Source organism: Macrotis lagotis, chromosome X (genome assembly GCF_037893015.1).
Source record: "Macrotis lagotis isolate mMagLag1 chromosome X, bilby.v1.9.chrom.fasta, whole genome shotgun sequence".
NCBI lineage: Eukaryota > Metazoa > Chordata > Mammalia > Peramelemorphia > Peramelidae > Macrotis > Macrotis lagotis.
The window spans coordinates 494,313,314-494,332,316 of NC_133666.1; the positions used below are offsets into that span (position 1 = coordinate 494,313,314).

General features: G+C 31.7%; 1 protein-coding gene and 1 non-coding gene across 7 annotated transcripts in view; both read left to right on the forward strand.

Annotated features, from left to right (window-relative positions):
* Window positions 1–19,003, forward strand: part of ZNF407 (zinc finger protein 407) — a 654,777-nt gene that overhangs the window by 402,910 nt on the left and 232,864 nt on the right. For all 6 annotated transcript variants that reach the window (XM_074201492.1, XM_074201497.1, XM_074201498.1 and 3 more), the window contains exon 7: window positions 8,286–8,406. In XM_074201492.1, coding sequence (XP_074057593.1) covers window positions 8,286–8,406 — 121 coding nt within the window. The remainder of the gene's footprint in view (window positions 1–8,285; window positions 8,407–19,003) is intronic.
* On the forward strand, window positions 2,685–2,789 carry LOC141503653 (U6 spliceosomal RNA). Its single transcript, XR_012472996.1, has one exon. It is a non-coding gene; the product is annotated as a U6 spliceosomal RNA (small nuclear RNA).

The following is a 19,003-nucleotide window of genomic DNA, read 5'->3' on the forward strand; positions in this document are numbered from 1 at the left end:
GTGGAACCCATTATTTATCAAACTTCATTAGATGGAGTCAAGGTTCCATACGACTGTATGTTTCAGAGTAGTGTGAAACATTGGTTCGAGTTAAATTGTGAAAGATTTTAAATGCTAGGCTGAGGATTTTGCAGGGAATTTGTAGGGAATTGCTAAAACATTTTGTACTGATGTCAAACCTAGGCCTCCCCAGAATATTTTTGTATTTGTGAGGAATACTGATTAGAAATGGAGATAACAGTGCAACAACACATATTGCTCTTATGTAGTAATTACTTAGCATTAATTTGTACATTGGAGGGCTACGATAATTTTGATTAGCATGACAAATTGACAAATAATTGCATATGTGATTAAGGAAGAAGAATTGACTTCTCAAAGGTTTTAGTGATGGTTGTTTTGAAACAAGTGGAATCAGACTGAACCCAGATTGTAAAAGAGCAGATAACATTATAAAAATAGGAAATAAAATAAAAATAAAAAAATAAGATAAAATAAGGGGAAAAAAGATGGTAGGTAGAGAAAGCAATAGTATTGAGTTGCGTGAGTGTGTGTGTTTGTGTGTTTGTGTGTGTGTATGCTTACACCTGAGCCTGCACAAACGCAGTGAGTTTTCCACCAAATACAGTGGTCAGTTCTGTTTTAAAAGGTGAACTTAAAAAGTAATTGATGTAAAACAGATCACCTTTTGTAGTTTTTTATAGTGTTGAAGATCATTAATAATTTTAAAGCTTTTCTTTAAAAAAATAACTAATTAAACTCTGACAGTACAGATTCTGCCCTTTCCTTCTAGAAGAAAAATATTGTTTTAGTTTCTTCATAATAATCTGCCTTCTTATAAATGCCATCTATTGGTTCTTGCTTAGTTCTTTGGGGTCAAGCAAAACAAGAGTAATAATCTATTTTCTACATGATAACCTTTAAAATATGTGAAAACAGCAATCATCTTTCTCTATGTACTTCACCTCCCACCCCTTCCGCATTCTAAACAATTTTGTGTATTCAATTGATTTTCATAATGGAATTTTGTTTTTTTCTCTTACTTTCTTATTCTTTTTTCTGGATATATCCCAAATTTTCATCTGTAGAGACAGACTACTGTAGAGATAGACTACTGTGAATTTTTTGTGTAACAGATCTAGTACAATAATGTCATCACCTCCCTTGTATTGGTTTTTGCCTCTAAACCTTTTCTTCATGTAGTGTATTTATTCATTAATCTTTTATCTGCCTTCTCACACTATTGACTCTTGTTAAACTTATATTCTGCTAAAACACCCAAGTTTCCCATTCTCTTGTTTAACTTTCTAGCCATATCTCTACTTTACATGTGCAAATTGATTTTTGAATCTATGTATATAGCCCTGTATATTAATTCATTTTTAGTTTCCACTTACTGAATTCAACCCAAATTTTTTTATTTCACATTTTAATCATTACCCTAGATTCATACCATTTTGGCAGATTTGGCATGCATGCATGCACACATATTTTAATCTAAATCATTAGTGGAAAACATTGAATAGAATAGTATCATGGACAATTCCTTTGAAACTTCCCTAGAAATATAGACAAAGATCTGTGAATTTTTACTCACATTTGGCTACTGTGTTTGAAATTTACTTATAACTGCATTCAGTTTTTTACTTATGTAAAAACTTACTGTTCAAACCTTCCCTGAGTCGAAATCTGCATTAATCTTTAACTTATAGATGCTATTTCAGTTTTTTAAGGCATTTGTAATCTTGATCAGTTCCATTTCAATCTGTGCTATTTTATTCTACCTAGATTTTTATGATTTTCCTTTATTCACAAAAATTGAATTCTAATTCATATTCTGAAAATAATTGATTTTTTCCCTTAAGGTTTAATACCTTAAACATAGGCACATCCAGCCAACTGTTTATATCTACCCTTGATAGATGATGAATAATATTTGCTATTCCTATTTTTTACAGGTTTTTTTAACCAGTTGTCGTTTAATGTTGCAGAAGACAAGCTTTCTCATATTGAGGCATGCAATAAGTACTTTAAAACTTTATTCTTTGATTCAATATTTCTTTATTGAACTAGGATTTCTAAATATCTTAAGGTGTCAAACTGATTTTTACTTTTGACCTGAATAATATAGTCTTTCCAAAATATTTTTCAAGACTTTGACCCTTATATTCAATCAGTCACAATAATATGTAATATCTAAAATGAGAATGCTTTCTTTTTTCATCCTCCTATAATGATCTTTATTTAAAAAACACCCCTTACAAATCTTATCAATCTTTTGGAATAAAAATTAAAACCTTGAATATTTTTGGTTAAAGTCAGTTGACTGCCTCATAATAATGAGAGACAACAAAATGCAATGATAAGATCACAGGCCTTGTAGTCAGGAGATAATCAAGTTTTAAATCTTTCTCTGACACTGGTTCTATGACAATGGAACAAGTCATGTAGTCACTCTGAATCTATTTCCTTTTCTGCAAAATATGAATAATAATGCCTGGATTATCTGCTTCACAGAGTTGTTGTTATAAGAGTTGATAAGAGTTAGTTTGTATAAAGTACTTTATGAAACTTACAGTACATGTCAACTATTGCATTATGGTCTCGCTTTTGGCCACAATGGGAATTAATATTTCACTATCTCCTACTTTTTAGTGTTTTCTTTCTTTTGAAAATACTTTCTTGTGCTTGTTTCAACAGCACATATATTAAAATTGGAATAATAAAGAGAAGATTAGCATATCCCCAGTGCAAGGATGACACAAATTCATGAAACATTTCATATTTTCAAGTAAAAAAATTTTTTTTCTCAATAAGAGAAAATACATATCAGAAAATTTTTCCCCTTTCATTGAATGGGTTTGAAATGATGAAAGATGGAAATGGTTTCTATTGGAGAGGTTGTAGAAAGGAAGGTATATTAATACACTGCTGAATTATAAATCAGTCTAATCATTCTTAGAATCAGTGAGAAATAATGATAAATAAACAAAATGTTTTTTAAAAATCTGATCCAGACACCTCCAATGCTTGGCATATTGAAAAGTTTAAAGATAAAGAAAGATTCCAACTACCAAAATATAGCTGGACTTTTTAGAGCAACAAACACCTTGAAGCAAAATAGATAGTCCATTATGGAATGGCTGAACAAGCCATGGTCCATGAAATATAATGAGATTGCAGTGTTATTTAAGAAAAAATGAGTAAGACAATTGGAGAGAGCCTTGGAAAAACATATGTATTGACACAAAGTGAAGTACAAGCAGTAAAGCAATATATGCAATGACAACAACCTGAATGGAAAGAATCATAGCTTCAAAAAATAATTGATATTTTTGTAATTATAATAACCAATCTTGAACCCTAGGAAGATTTCTGAGCACCTACTTCCCTCATTTTGCCCCCCCCCCCCCCCCCCCGGAAAAGAATTATGCACTCTGAATACTGCAGAACTGTGCAACTGATTGATTTTTATATTCATTAGTTTTCTTTAGCAGTGTTTTTAAAAAATTATACTTTTTATGAAGGAGATATGTATATATAGTCACACACACACACATATATATATATATTTAAATCTGTATGAATATATATAATTATAATTATGAAGCAGGAAAATATTCCCAAATAAAGTGATACAAAAAAGATATCATTAAATTAAAACTAACAACAAAATGCAATTTTATTTTGGATTTACTCATCTAGGTTTCTGTTATAGTTCAGCCTTTTTTTCAGTTGGATCTGATTCTGTGATCCCATTTAGGATTTTCTTGGCAAAAAACCTGGGGTGGTTTGCCATTTCCTTCTCCAACACATTTTACAGTCTTACCCAGAATAACATACTGTTAAGTCTCTGAGGCCAGATTTGAACTCATGGATGGAGAGGAACAATTTAATTTTATTTAGACTATTTTTTTTTGTATTCTCAGCACCTAATGCTTTTTCTTGTACATAGAATGAATTGAGCATGTGGGTATTAATTCATGCTGTTTCAGCATTCTGACAAAATTAAAGATACTATCCATGATGTTTTCATAACTTAATTGATTTCTTGTGAGCTGATTTTACTTTTAGCCTAATATATTCTCATTTATAAGTTTATGGTTTTTTACAATAACAATCTCTTTACTTAATTGTAGACATATTTAATTTCATTAATATTTGTATTCTTTGGACACTTTGGACCATTTAAACTTAAGTTCCAGGGTTGGCAGTAATGTCAAATTTAGATAAAAAGGTATTCTTGGTAAGTCATATTGACATAAAAAACACTACTTTAGTATTTTTATTTATTTTGTTAAATATTTTCTAATTACATTTTTATCTGCTTTGAATAAGGACTTTTGTGGGCTCATTGGCAGATGGTCTCAAATTTGACACTGCTATAAGAGACATAGGTTTTAAAAAATTATTAGATTGTAAAATTTTTGGAACGCATTTGTTCTTTATTTCACATTATAAATTCTTGTCACTTAAAGTGATTATGATACAATGAAATCTCTGCTTTCCCTGAAAAACTTGTAAGTCCGAGCTACAGGATTTAATAGGAGGCATTTGGACATATTACTTAGCATTTCAAGTTTATGGGCATCTGGAAAATTTTTATCAATTATTTCAAATTTGTGTGCCTGTCTATCTCTCTATCACACAAATACATGTTTATAGAGGTTTTTAAACAGTTTTAAGTGTATTTATATTCAAGTGACTTTATATAATTGGAACTTTTTTAGATTTTAAAATGGAAACATTTTGCTTTTGCATCCTTGTTACATGTATCCTTTATATTCCTACCATAGAAATATTACTATAACTTTACAGATATGTCCAGTTCAGGCAAATAACTTCCTTATTTTCAATCCATTTATATGAACCTGTTCCATTTTCTTATTGCTGAATTCAGATTTAGTTTTAAAGTATATCCAGTAATGTTCCACTAAACATCCCCCAGGAGTCAGTCTTTCTTTTCCAGAGTTATCTCCTTGACTGTGAGTAACCTTAGATATATATAGAGCTAGTTTACCATCTGTTAATTTTCATCTCTTGTTCCTGGAGATGTACAAATGGTGAGAGGAAAGAAGCACATACAGAATAATTACAACATAGAATAGTTTTCATATTAATAAATATTTCTTAAGCTTTTTAAAACATCTTTACATTTATTAGCTTCTACATGTAACTTTATTTGATCCCTCCAGAAACTATTGCTTTTCCCTTGAAATTATGATGTATTTATCTTGTGTATAGATAGAATATTATCTGAGATTGAGCAAGGACTGTTTAATTTTTTATTCTAGTATCCTCTTCTCCTAGCTCAATTGTTTTTATTATATGTGCATTTTGTCTCTGATATATTATAAGACTTGCTAATGAGTAGCAGAAATGGAATTCAAATCCAAGTCTTCTGACCACAAATCCTTTACTTATTTAAATTACACTAGATAGCCTTCTTAATTTGAGTTTCTGCTTATACACTAATTGTAATTTTATTTTTAACAACTAAGCAGCAACATTTAATCCTCTATGTCTTAATTCCAAGGAATTAGAATTCATGCTAGTGCATTATTAGTCTTACAGTGAAAAAATAATCCTCAATAGACTTCAAAATAATTTCTAAAATTGAGAATTTAAATACGTGGACTGTATGCTTTAAGTCACCCATTGCTAATGCTACCATTTTCTTACTTTATTGTAAGCTATGATGTCAAAAGTTCATAACATGATTCTTTTGGAATAAAAATGGTAACTCATCCCAAAATTAAAATTCTTTAAAAAATTTTAAAAATGTTTATTTTTTATTTTTAAAAAAATTCTTAATTAAATATAATTGTATTTGTATCAGTTAATTAATCAAAATATATTTATTTAGCATTAATTATTTGACATGTTCTATGCTAAATGCCAGAGACAGAATGAATGGAAGAAATAGATTTCAAGTGGTAATTGATTTCAAATACTTCTCTCAAATGTATAAGATGTAGGGTATATAGAAAGTATAGTGTCACTAACAACAGAGAAGTTTGGAAGTTTGGGAGAGGCTTCCTGCAGGAATAGGTATTTGAACTGAATTTTGAATAAAGCTAGGGAGGAGGGAAAGAATTCCAGACCTAGGGGCCATCCATTGGAAAGTCATAGAAACAGGAAATGTGAGTTTGTATGTGAGGACTCCAAGTTCAACACTGTAGTTGAATTATAGAATATGTGGAGAGGTATAAAATGAAAGAAGACTATCGGGTTATATTTTTTATCCTGGAGAGAGAGGGAGGGAGAGAGAGACAGACAGAAAGAGAAAGAGAGAATGTGGGTGTATGAGTTTGCATATAAGTGTTCCTGCGCTTAGGGGTAAGTTATGAAGAGGAGTTGATATAGTCAGACCAAACTTTTGGGACAATGGATTGGAGAATTAAGGAAATACTTGAGCCCATGAGACCAACTAGAAGACTATTATAATATTCTGACCAGGAGAAATGAGTTTTGTGAACTAAGAGAAAAAGAATATCCACGAGAACTATTATGAAAGTAGAAACTGTAATGATTTGGCAATAAATTGGATATGCTGAGTTGAGTGAAAGTTAGGAATGCTGATGTATTATGTTTTGGACACTTTCTAAATTTCCCTTTTACGTGTCTTTTTGGCTTTAGCCTCAATATGTTGATGCTTTTGCTCTCATTTGTAAGAGAGTGATTGGGTGAAGAGAATTGAATGGATATCAGAAATATTTTGAAGATAGAAACACTAGTATTTGGTAACTGATGGGATGATGGAATTAGTGATACTTTAGAATCTAGTATGATACTGAGATGATAAAAGTAGGTGATTAAAAGAGTGGTGGTTCTTGATAGACCTGAAATGCTTTATATACAGGCAACATGTGTTTTATTTGTTTTAATGTCATCACATGAAGTTTGGCTATATGATCTTATATAGTATGTACAGTAATACATTCAGGTATTGATCTCAGCATTAATGAAGGGAAAATTTCCACCAATAAATTTACCGAACTTTTGAAAGACTTAAAAAATGAACCAATAATGTATGTCTCTAATCACTATGTAGAATCTCAAGCATATTATATGTTTAAAATATACGGATTATGACCTACCATTTGGGAAATCAATGTGGAACCATTCCCAAATTGCTATTAAAATATGTACATACTTTGACTCATTGATGCAACTACTAGATCAACACCCCCGAAGAGATGTTTAAAAAAGGAGAAAAATGCTCCATGTTTACAAAAATATATTTAAAGCAGCTCTTTATATGTTAGTAAAGAATTGAAAACTGAGGAAGTATTCAATACTTGATAGTGACTGAACAAGTTATCATATATGAATATGATGGAATAAACACTATCATGTTGTAAAAAATGACAAAGGTGTAGTTTCAGAGAAACTTGGAAAGATTTGTATTAACTGTTGCAAAGTAAAGTAAGCAGAGGAATACAGTTTATGCAATAAGAAAAATATTGTTAAGAGAAAGATAAAAGAACTGAATGCAGATTATGGCATATCTATATATCTATTTACTTGTTTGTTCATTTGGAACAAGACCAATATGGGAATTCCTTTTACTTAACTTTACATGTTTGTCATGGATATTGTTTTCCCCTCCCCTCCCCTCCCCTCCCCTCCCCTCCCCTCCCCTCCCCTCCCCTGCCCTCCCCTCCCTCTCCTCTCCTCCCCTCCCCTCCCCTTCCCTTTTTTTTTTGCAAGGCAATGGGGTTAAGCGTCACCTAGCAGTCCCCAAGTGTTGTTTTTCTTACATTTCTGAATGGTGGGTAGAGAGGGAAAAATAGTGAACTGAAAATAATATTGAATTAAAAAAATAAAAGAGACTTTAGTTTTAAGATAGCAATTGATATCCTGAAATTGTTTGGTTTTGGAGTGTTAATTCTACCTATGTGTTCAAGATATATTTATTTCATTGACTGGTGATTTAACATATTTTAATTGTCTGTTGTGTTAGAAAACATGGAGCTTAATGCTGTGGTAAATGCGAAGTTTAGATGAGACATAGTTCCTGCCTTCATAGAATTTCTACTTACTCTGAAATATTCTAACTGTATTATTCTTTCAAATGTACATGACAAATTTGGAGCAAAGTGATCTGAGAGAAATTTTTCTTTATCACATAATTGTATTGTGATGCTGGTCATTACAAGTAAATTGATAATCACTTAATAATTGGTCACTCTAGATAATTTTCTAAAATGAATATGAATTATACATATACGTAACTTTTAAAAACTTATTGCCAATTCATAGCATTTCTTGATATATTACAGGAGAGAAACCATTCAAATGTGATGAGTGCAATTTTGCTTCTACAACCCAGTCTCATCTGACTCGACATAAACGTGTTCATACAGGCGAAAAACCATACAGATGTCCCTGGTGTGACTACAGGTAATAGTTTCCTTAGAATCAGGTGATGAAATGATATTCTGGAAATAATTTAAATCAATTGTAAATATCGATCACACATGATAGTAATGTTTGAATACCATATAGAAATTAAGGTGTCTCATTTGAGTACTTTTAATAGATACTTAACGGTAATATGTAAAAAATATTCTTATATTGAAATAGGTGGGATAATACTTAGTCAATAGTAATATGTTATAGTTTATTCACATTCAATATACATCATCCTCTCCATTGCCATTTATTTGACCCACAAATTTTATTATCTGGAGGTTATGGTATTCTATGATTCACTACCTTATTGTGTCACTGTTAGAATATTTATGGTAAAATGGTAAATTTTTGTTTCACTGTGAAACAGTCATTGAATACATTTTCTAATTGAAATTATTCCGTTCTCTTGCCTTTATTCATTTATGGGCCCTATTCATTGTCTCATTGTAGTGTCTATGATATTTAGTGATTTACTAGATCTATCATTTTTCATCATTTTCATCTTTTCATTTTCATGTCTGGGTCAAAGGCATTCTTTATCCAATTAGTTTTTTCGTTGTGTATTGTTCTTCTTCAGTGATTAATTTTGAATGTTCAGGAAGTGTTTCAGAGCTTGATGCCATCAACATATTGTCATCTACCTATAAGAGTATCCCAGAAACATCTTTATGCTCAGGAAATTCTCCCATGTTTTGCACTATAAATCCTCTTTAACCAGTGACAAATACCTGGAGTGGGTAAGTGTTGCACTATAATATTAATCAGAGATCCACCAAAGTTAACTTTGTGGTTATATATTTCAGGGAATTCTCATCTTAAGTGATACATGTGTGACACTTCGTTAGAGAAGATTGTTTAGGAATCCCTTTTAATGTATTTAATCAAATATGTTATTTTAATGATTAAATAAACAGAAGCATAATATATTCATTCTAGATTCTTTAATAATTGCTTTTTGATGGATTATTGACTGTAAAGATCAATTCTGACATAATAAAGATTTTGTTAGTCTGGGCCATTTATTGCTCATAAGGTATACTCCACATTTGAGTGATTCATTTTAAAAGCCTAGTAATAAGAACAGAGACCCGGGGGAGTGGTGGCTAGGTGCGCAGTGGACAGATCACGGGCCCTGGAGTCAGGAGTACCTGAGTTCAAATCCGGCCTCAGACACTTAATAATTACCTAGTTGTGTGGCCTTGGGCAAGTCACTTTGCAAAAAAAAAAAAAAAACATGGACAAGGGAGTAGATAATAATTGTCCTCACAATCATATTACTTTGATAGTATCAGAATGATCATTTGACATTTTAATCACTTTCAGATTTTTTGGTACCTCAGTGCTCTCAATTTATACTATTTCCAGTACAGACCTTTCCACTTCATCCTTGACCTTGTGTAGCTGCTTGTCTTACTTTTCTATATTGCCATCTCTACTTATAGTGTATATAGAACATTGGAAACTCTGATACTAGAGTTCTAATATTTTGTTTTCATTGACACTCTTAGAGTTGATAGTTTCATGATGTAGAAATCATGATATTAAGGTCAACAGAAGTACAGTTCCTTAGTTAATCAAAAGATGATAACGTAGCTTGCTCGCTTTTGTATAATTTTGGCAAGTGTGAGAGAATAAAAAGCAGGATGTATCACAGATAGACAAAAGTATGAATGATAGACAAGTCTGAAGTATCATAGGTCATGGAAAAATGATATGTTTGGATGGAACTCTGGAATTCAAGACTTATAACCACCCCGTCTTCCATCTTTTTGCCATAGAAAGTTCATGATGGGGGTGTGAGACATCTTGCATGGCTAGTTAGTATCTCCAAGATAACACATCAGACTTTCTTGAAGCGTAGCCAATAATGTAGCAATAACAGCTTTCCTGGTGCCCACCTGTATCTTTCAAGGCTTGTTAATGAGATAACAGATCTTCCTTAATTGTCCATGGGTATGCACGCTGTTTAGAGATAATATATTTCTCTGAGTTAAGGTGATTTATAGAACAGCTGAATTTTAAACTAACTCAGAGAAGAAAAACTGAATGTCTGGAATCATGAACTTCTGAACTTAACAAAGTCAAAGAGGTATGGCTCAGACAGTTATAGAATTGAATCAATTAGAAAATGGAATCAATAGAAAATAGAAAATCAATATTGTGTTTTTCTCAGTGACAAATCTTTAACTTCAGTTTTTTTCTCCTTTCAATTTCATCTTTATTCTTGGAATGCTTGGAATTAATTTTTAATTAATGCAAACTTTCTGTTCCTTTAACCTGTGTGTGTGTGTGTGTGTGTGTGTGTGTGTGTGTGTGTGTGTATGAGAGAGAGAGAGAGAGAGAGAGAGAGAGAGAAAGAATAGTGCTAATATAGGAGGAGGTAAAATGAAAATGTGAGTGGAGATGGCCTCAGAGTTATCAAGGTCTGGGTTGAAATCCTGGTTCTCATCACCTTCCCTGCCCCACCACACACAAATTGCTGAAATATAGAAGTAGAGGGAGTTTATTTACTTGGAGTTTCATACATCAATGGAATCATATTTCTGCTATTAAAAATACTCACCAAGCTTCTCTTATCCTTTCTACTACCTTCAATGGAAATAATCCTAGGGGATCATTTAATGCTATTTGTTCTTTTTTTAATAGATAAGAAATAATGAATTCCAAGAGTTTTAGTGGCTAGTTGAAGGTCACACAAGAAATATCAGAGGGAGGAATTGGAATCCAGGTCTTCTAAATTAAAATCCATGGTTCTTTCTACTACACTACCTCTATAAGATTTTATGTATTAATATTTTCTTGGTTGTCACTTTCTTCTTGAATGGAGATCATGTTTTCTTGCAGAGGAGGTTTTTGGGTTCTCTTGCCTTCTTTGTTATTGCAGGTGCTTCTTTTTAAAAATGATAATTTTTATTAGTATCTTATTTCTTTCTTTACCATAAAACTTACCCTTTTCCTGTTTATTAGAGATTATTCTAAATAACAAATATTTTTTAAAGAAAAAGAGGCAAGGGCAGCTAGGTGGCGCAGTGGACAGAACACCAGTCCTGGAGTCAGGAGTACCTGAGTTCAAATGTGGCCTCAGACACTTAATAATTGCCTTGCTGTGTGACCTTGGGCAAGTCACTTATCCCCTTGACTTGCAAAAAAAAAAAAGAAGCAGACCCCCCCATCAGCCATACCAACAAATACTTACTAAAAATCTGAAAATATATTTGTTGTATTTCATCTCTGTGACTCCAACCATTTCTTTGAAGTCAGATTTGTTCTTTTCAGTTTTGCAAACTTCACTTCTGAGTGTTTACATTACATTACAGTGCTTCTTCACTCCACACCAGATCTTCTAAATCTTTCCATTTACAGTAGACTAATTTTATAACACATTCATGCACCACACTTTGTTTAGCTGTTCCTTTTTTTTTTAAGGGTTTTGCAAGGCAATGGGATTAAGTGGCTTGCCCAAGGCCACACAGCTAGGCAATTATTAAGTGTCTGAGACTGGATTTGAACCCAGGTACTCCTGACTCCAGGGCCGGTGCTTGATCCACTGTGCCACCTAACTTCCCCCATGTTTAGCTGTTCCTTCAGTGATAAACATTCACTTTGCTTCTGATTCTTAGCCACCACATATTTTGGTGTATATCACTACTGTTCATATGGAAAAACGCCTTAGGATGTAAGTCGAGGAGTGAAATCCCTGTGTCAAATGGTATGGGCATTTTAATAACTTGATTTGTATATTTCGAAATTGCTTTCCAAAATGGCAGTACACTAATTCAGAGCTAGTGTACTATACTAGTAGTCTTTCTACAATACTAATCATTTTAATATCTGAAACATACGATTATTTCAATATGTGCAGAAAAACCTTTGACTAAGTACAGTACTCATTTGTGCTAAAAGTCTATACTGTCTAGGCTTTTTAAAATAACTAACTGATGTAATCATTTTAAAATATCATAAAAAATTTTTTTATCTAAAATTAAAAGTAAGCATGTAACTACACCACATATTGCCCAGTAACTATAGGAGTAAAATTAGGGTCCCCATTCTTTCTACTATTATTAATATAGTTTAAAAATATCATAAGAGAAAGAAAGTAAAGTCATCAATTAAGCAAAGAGGTGACAATATATCCATTTTTGTTGATGAGATAGGAAATCCTAGGGAATGAGATAAGATATTAATTGGGATGATTATTAACTTAAGCAAAATTGCAGGTTTCAACATTCTTTATAATGCTGAAGGCAGAAACAGAAAGTGAAATTACATTTTAAATACTTGAACTATTTGGGGATTAACCTTCAGAATACTGAATATTCTTACAGATTCTATTACAAAATTCTGGGCTTGTAATTTGTTTCCTAAACTCATCATATTTTTCCTTTTTCTGTCTAGGTGGTCTGTAGTATACTTCAGTAACTAAATCATTTTGATTTATTCCTCCATTGAACTTCAGCCAGATAATTTTCATTATGTTTGCCTCCTTTGTCCTTGTATTTTTTCTCTTGACTTTTTAATATATAATATTACTCTATTGTTCTTTTTCTGATCCTATTCACACATCTTCAAGGGGTCAGTTTGAATTCAACAGGAATAGATCATGCTATATTAATATCATGACATTTTTTACCAGCATTATTAAACAACCAAGTCATTTAGGTGATTGTATTGATGAGAGTCATATATATTTAATATAATAGTGGAAACTACTAGAGTTTAAATTATCATAAGTTATACTATAGAAAAGGAAGGAAGATCAAGCCTAGGTCTTTAATGAACTGTTTACTTAGTGACCAAAATAAAGAAGAGGTACCAATGAACAAAAGAAAGAGGGAATCTACAGGCAGAAGCAGAAGTGTGATTGTAAAGTCATGGAAACCAACTGAAGAGAATTTCAGGAATTTTTGCGTGGGTATTGTCGGAGCTATATTCTGAAGAGGCATCAAAGAAGATAGAAAATGGAGAGGTGGGGGTGGGGTGATGTGAAATCACAGGCCTGGAGAATTAGAAAATCATCAATAACTTCCAAGAAAATGATTTTTAACAAAGTGCTAGGCTAGATGCCAATTTGAAAGAGGTCAATAATTAAGTGTATCATGTGAATGTAGAAGCAGCAATTATGATCTATTTTCTTTAATGCCATTTGGCAGTCAAAGGAGAGGGCCTATGAAGAGGATCAGTGGGAAAGGTTTATTAAGTATAGGGGAGATTTGACCCTCCTTGTATGTGAGGTCATATGAGACAGAGAGAGTCAGAGTCAGAGTCAATCCAGGAAAGTACAATTCTTTCTCTAGGACGGGAAGATGGAGCAAAAGTGGTCATTTGTTAATAGTCAGGGTGGGATTGGATTGAGAATTTTTTTTTTTTTTTTTAGTTTTTCCAAGGCATTGGGGTTAAGTAGCTTGCCCAAGGCCACACAACTAGGCAATTATTAAGTGTCTGAGACTGGATTTGAACTCAGGTACTCCTGACTGCAGGGCTGGTGCTCTATCCACTGCACCACCTAGCCACCCCCTGGATTGAGAATTCTAAAAAAATTCATGTAGAGGGATGACATGTTATAACAACAACTGATAAGTGAAAGAATTATTATGTGAAAATGTGATACTTTGTTACAAATAATGTTGCATAACTGAAAAACTTATGGGAAAAATAGATCTTGATTATAGTGTATTATTTTAAGATTATGTTTAAGAGTAATTGATTAATCAGTTATGATCACATTTTTAATATGGTTCAAAACCCTTCTGTTAAAGCAGTGATTATAGCATTCATAGTAGTAGTAAATGTTACAGTTCAATCTGCTGTCTCTTATTCCATCTGACATCTATCTTTTTGAAAGTTTCATTGTTTTACTATCTAAATGCTTTGAATAGTCACCCACCTGGGGAGACATTATTGCTTTTTTGACACATTTGTTATGGTGGTGAACTGAGGTTACCTACTTTGGGATCCACATTTTGGGAGCTATTTTCACTTAAATTAAGGAAAGCCGTGAATAAAAACGTGTCTTACATTTTACTTAGAATCTTAGAATAGTTGATGAATAAAGCTGAAATAACCCTTAGAGATCATATTGTCCCATTTCCTCAATTTTTACATGTAGAAATAGTATAGAAAAGTTGAATCTTTTTATAGAGTTTAATGATATTCTATCATCTTGCCTAGTCTTCTTTTCTTCAAATGATATTTTCTCTCTTGGATATGAAACTTCTTGTACCTTATGATGTTTTGTTCATTAGGTTGCTTTAATTATGGAATTCCATTGTCTTTTGATACTTTGGTCCCACAAAAAGACAGTTTCAGCCATTTTTATTGTAAAGATCAAATTCTCAAAAACCTTCACTATATATTGTATCCTGGGCAATTATTTTTTAAACTCCATTTGAAGCCATTCTGTTCAGCATTTTTTAAAAATAAAAATATAAATCATCAGCTAAGCTATATCCTTTCATAGATGGTGAAATAATTATACTTCAATGAGCTATTTCATACAACAAAGGTGTCTATTTATTAGGCATTTTAAATAATTTTCATTGTAAAGCCTAAAATGAAAATTTTAAATAGCTTAGAAATGTGACATGCAATTCAACTTACCTTATTTCTAAAAATTACTCATTTACTTCAATTAATAAAAGGAAGTTATGAGTAAAAATTCTTTGATTCTCATTCCTTTTCAGATTTCATTTAATTCTGTTAGCACATTGACAGTTTCAATCTTTGAATTGTTGAATTTGGTGTCCAGAAGACCAAAAGCTGAATCTTTCTTGTGGCTTTGACTTGCTGTTTAAGCCTCAGTCTCTGTATCTATAAAACAAATATATAGGGGCAGTTAGGTGGCACAGTGGATAGAGCACAGCATTGGAGCCAGGAGGACCTGAGTTCAAATGTGGCCTCATAACACTTTATAATTGCCTGTATGACCTTGGGCAAGTCATTTAATCCCATTGCCTTAAATAAATAAAAAAAAATTAAAAATAAAATGAAGATGTAGAATCTAATGAACTCTGTAAAGTCTTTCCAACTCTAAACCTATTGTCCTTTAATACTATGAACTACAATTCAGTAGTTGATAGTAACTACTGACTTGAAAATATGTTTCTAATTCTAGCCAAGCTCAAAGTTGTATTACTGTCAGGAGTTCAAGTTGTCTTTTTCAATAACATTATTTCAGATTCATCCACAGTGGATTTAACTAGTTGAATTCATCTATGCTTCACCTATTAAGTAATGGATTAACAGGGAACTTGTATTTTAAGTAACATTTTAGAGACAATCATTGCTGCATCTCTTATTTTTTTTTATAGTTACTCTGAATCTCATTAATGTCCCACAGGTTTCCCTCAAAAGATGTTTATAAAAAATTGAATGAATGTGTGATCATGTCATAATCTGTTTCATTAATGAATATTTTTGTTATTTTTAAGAGGGATGGTTAAACATGTTTTATTTGCAGGACCATTTTATTATTCAAGGTATTATTTAGTTTATTTTTAAACATGAATTGAATTACAGAAAACAATGTTAATGCAAGAATTGTTCTGATTAGTTAAAGAATAATATAAATTAAATTTGGAAATTTAACTAAATACATTAATTTACTTAGGGAAAAATTAAAACTCTGCAGGAAAAAATCATTATAATAAAATAGAATGAATAGAATTCTTTTTCTAATTTATCACCAGTGTATAGGAAATAATTTTTTATTATTAAATCATTTTTATCTGTGATTTTTCCAAATCCTGTATCTTTGTTCAGAAAGTTTTATAGAAAATCTAGGATTATATCATATGCTCATAATTTCTTAATTGTTTTATTATCTCACATATTATTTCATTTATATATATTAAACAAATTATCAGTAACAACATATAATATTGCTGTTTGACTATGGGCAAATCATTTAACTCCTTTGATCCTTAGTCTCTTTGTCTATAAAACAAAGATGTAGGGGCAGTTCTTCTACACTTTAAGCTAAACTTTTTATTTTTGGATTTTCGTTATGTCCTTTTGATAAATAAGGTACTAAAATTATCTGAGGAGATTATTCAAGAAGAATATGTCAACTTTATAAAATAGCATTATTTATGTTCAGATAAAACACAATCAGAAAGTTAAAATTATTTTTACTTAAGTATAAAATATATTGCTCATTTTATAAATTCAATATTGGGCAGAAAAAGCAGTAGTGATAATTATTATTCATGAAAAACATGAATATGGAAAATTATCATAGATTTGTTTACAAAAGTATTGCATAATTGATCTTTGAAGCCTGGAGCTATTCTTCAAGTTTGCATTATTAATTAGCCAGTGACATCTCATTCTATTTAGATATAAACATATACCTTTTTTGTAAGTACTATAATGGTTACCAAATGTCTTCCCCATTAAGAAATCAATATACTTCATCATTTCCCAAAATTTTTTTCCTCATCAATTCTCTTCATAAAATAACTTGTAATATTCAATTAGTCTCATAGGACATGGTGCTACAATTGTTTATACGTCTTAGATTTTGGAATTGTTTATATACTAAAAAGCACAATACTCCATTTCATTTTTATATTCTTTGGAATTCCATTACTGCTCCTGAGAATTTTTTCAAAAAAATTTCTTTTTAAGCAAATTTACCTCTTTAAAATAATAACAAAAACCCTTCATTCCCATAAATAATATGTTGGCCTATATTTATTCACAATATGCAGTTCTTTTCTTGACAGATATTTTAGCATTTTACGTATATATTTTTGAAATTAAACTGTTCACCTCTAGCTTCCTATTAGAAAGTTAGGGTTGTGTTTGTAAGAGAAGATGGGTGATGAGTAAGTGATGGATTTGGAATCAAAGGATCTGGGATTAAATCTTCACTGGGCCACTTATTAACCATATTAGTGCAAGTTACAATTTCTCTAGGTCTCTGCTTAAAAAATAAGTAGGTCATACTAGGTAATGTCTTAGGTCCTTTCTATATTGGAATGTATATTTCTGGTTAAATATTGGTATTTATATCTCAATATAGCTCCTATATAGTGAAACCCTTTAGGATTTAGTGTGTCTTCTGAGTCATCACAAATTAAATTAACATTTTTGAAGTAGAATTAAGGTCATTGCAAAAAGGTATACCATTATATTTCATCAGACCTCTTCAACTCAAAAACCTTCAAATAGGAAATTATGTGCTCTATAGAGAGTTAATTAAAGCTGAATTTACAAGAGCAGGATAAACACTTTGCATATAACCTTTTAAAAAAAGCCCTAAAAACAATCAGATAACTTAAAATGCTTAGATTCTCCAATTGGTTTGTCCTTTCCAACCCATGTTCTGTTCCTGCTTTACTTCACAACACAGACTCAGTTCAAACAGTCCAGCTAGTGGGGGGATTTCTTGTAAATCTTTAGGTAAATCACCCTAAGCCTATCTCTCTCATGGCCAAGAGGTGACTCAGATTGTTTTTAGCCACATCAAGAAAACAAAAATCAACTAGCTGTGGTAGGGAGAAAATTTGGGCAATGCATAGTGCATCATAGAAGGAAGAAGAACTTCTGTGCCTGACTGAAAGGGGTGAGGGAGCCTGTTGACCAATCATCTTCCTGAAGAGCTTGTTCTGGGCTGACCACCCAAGTCCCAAGGAACTGATGACTTCCAATATCTAGTCTATGTAATGGTGGAAAGAGGAGACATCAAGGAATCAGAGCAGAAATAAATGGTAATTCAATTAAAGTGATAAGACCATAAGAATAAGAGAGAAAGCCTAAATAAAACCCTGTATATTAGTACATAAAACAACAAAGTGTACATAACACTAGACAATAAGTTAAAATTTAAAGAAAAGTCAGTATAGATATTAAATATGGACTTTTGACCAGTAAGATAAACTGAACTGAGACTTGCTAGTTCCCACATTCCAGCAAAACCTTGAAATTTCAGCATACCAAATACTTTAAACAATTTGATAGGAAACTGTTGTGAGAGATTTCTTTATTTTTAGAATTATACAAAAGGACAGTCCACGAATGAGAAGAGAGGACATCAGCAGACTTAAGATGTAGATCAGAGATGTGCATTGCCTGAAAGACCCTGTTTCTTCAGGGGGAATAAAGTGTAAAACTGTACCAAAAAAAAAATTAAGAATTGTCAGAATGCCTCAGGATGGAAATTTTGGAAGTCCAAGAAAACACCAATGACAAGAATAGTCACCAGAATAGATTCTTTTTTGTTATTATTCTGTTTTGTTTTAAATTTTAATTCCCTCAGTCCCCTGTATGGTTCTGAAAGGATACTTCTTTCCCCTTTTCAGTTAGAATGTTAACTTTACTGTATTATCATGTAGTCCCTTCCAAATATATTTTCTTTTTTAGATTTCTGTCAGTCTTGTTTGTTTTTCAGAGATCTTTTTCTGTTTTGGTTTTTTAAAATTAGAAATTCTTTGAAATTTTACTACTCTATTAAAAGTCTACTTTTCCTCCCTGTATAGGAAGTAGATGCTATTAATAATTATTGCCACGGTTTGTTCTTTATTCGAAGAGTATCATGATAGGAAGGTGATGCCATGGAGGACTTTAACCTAAGGACTTTCAC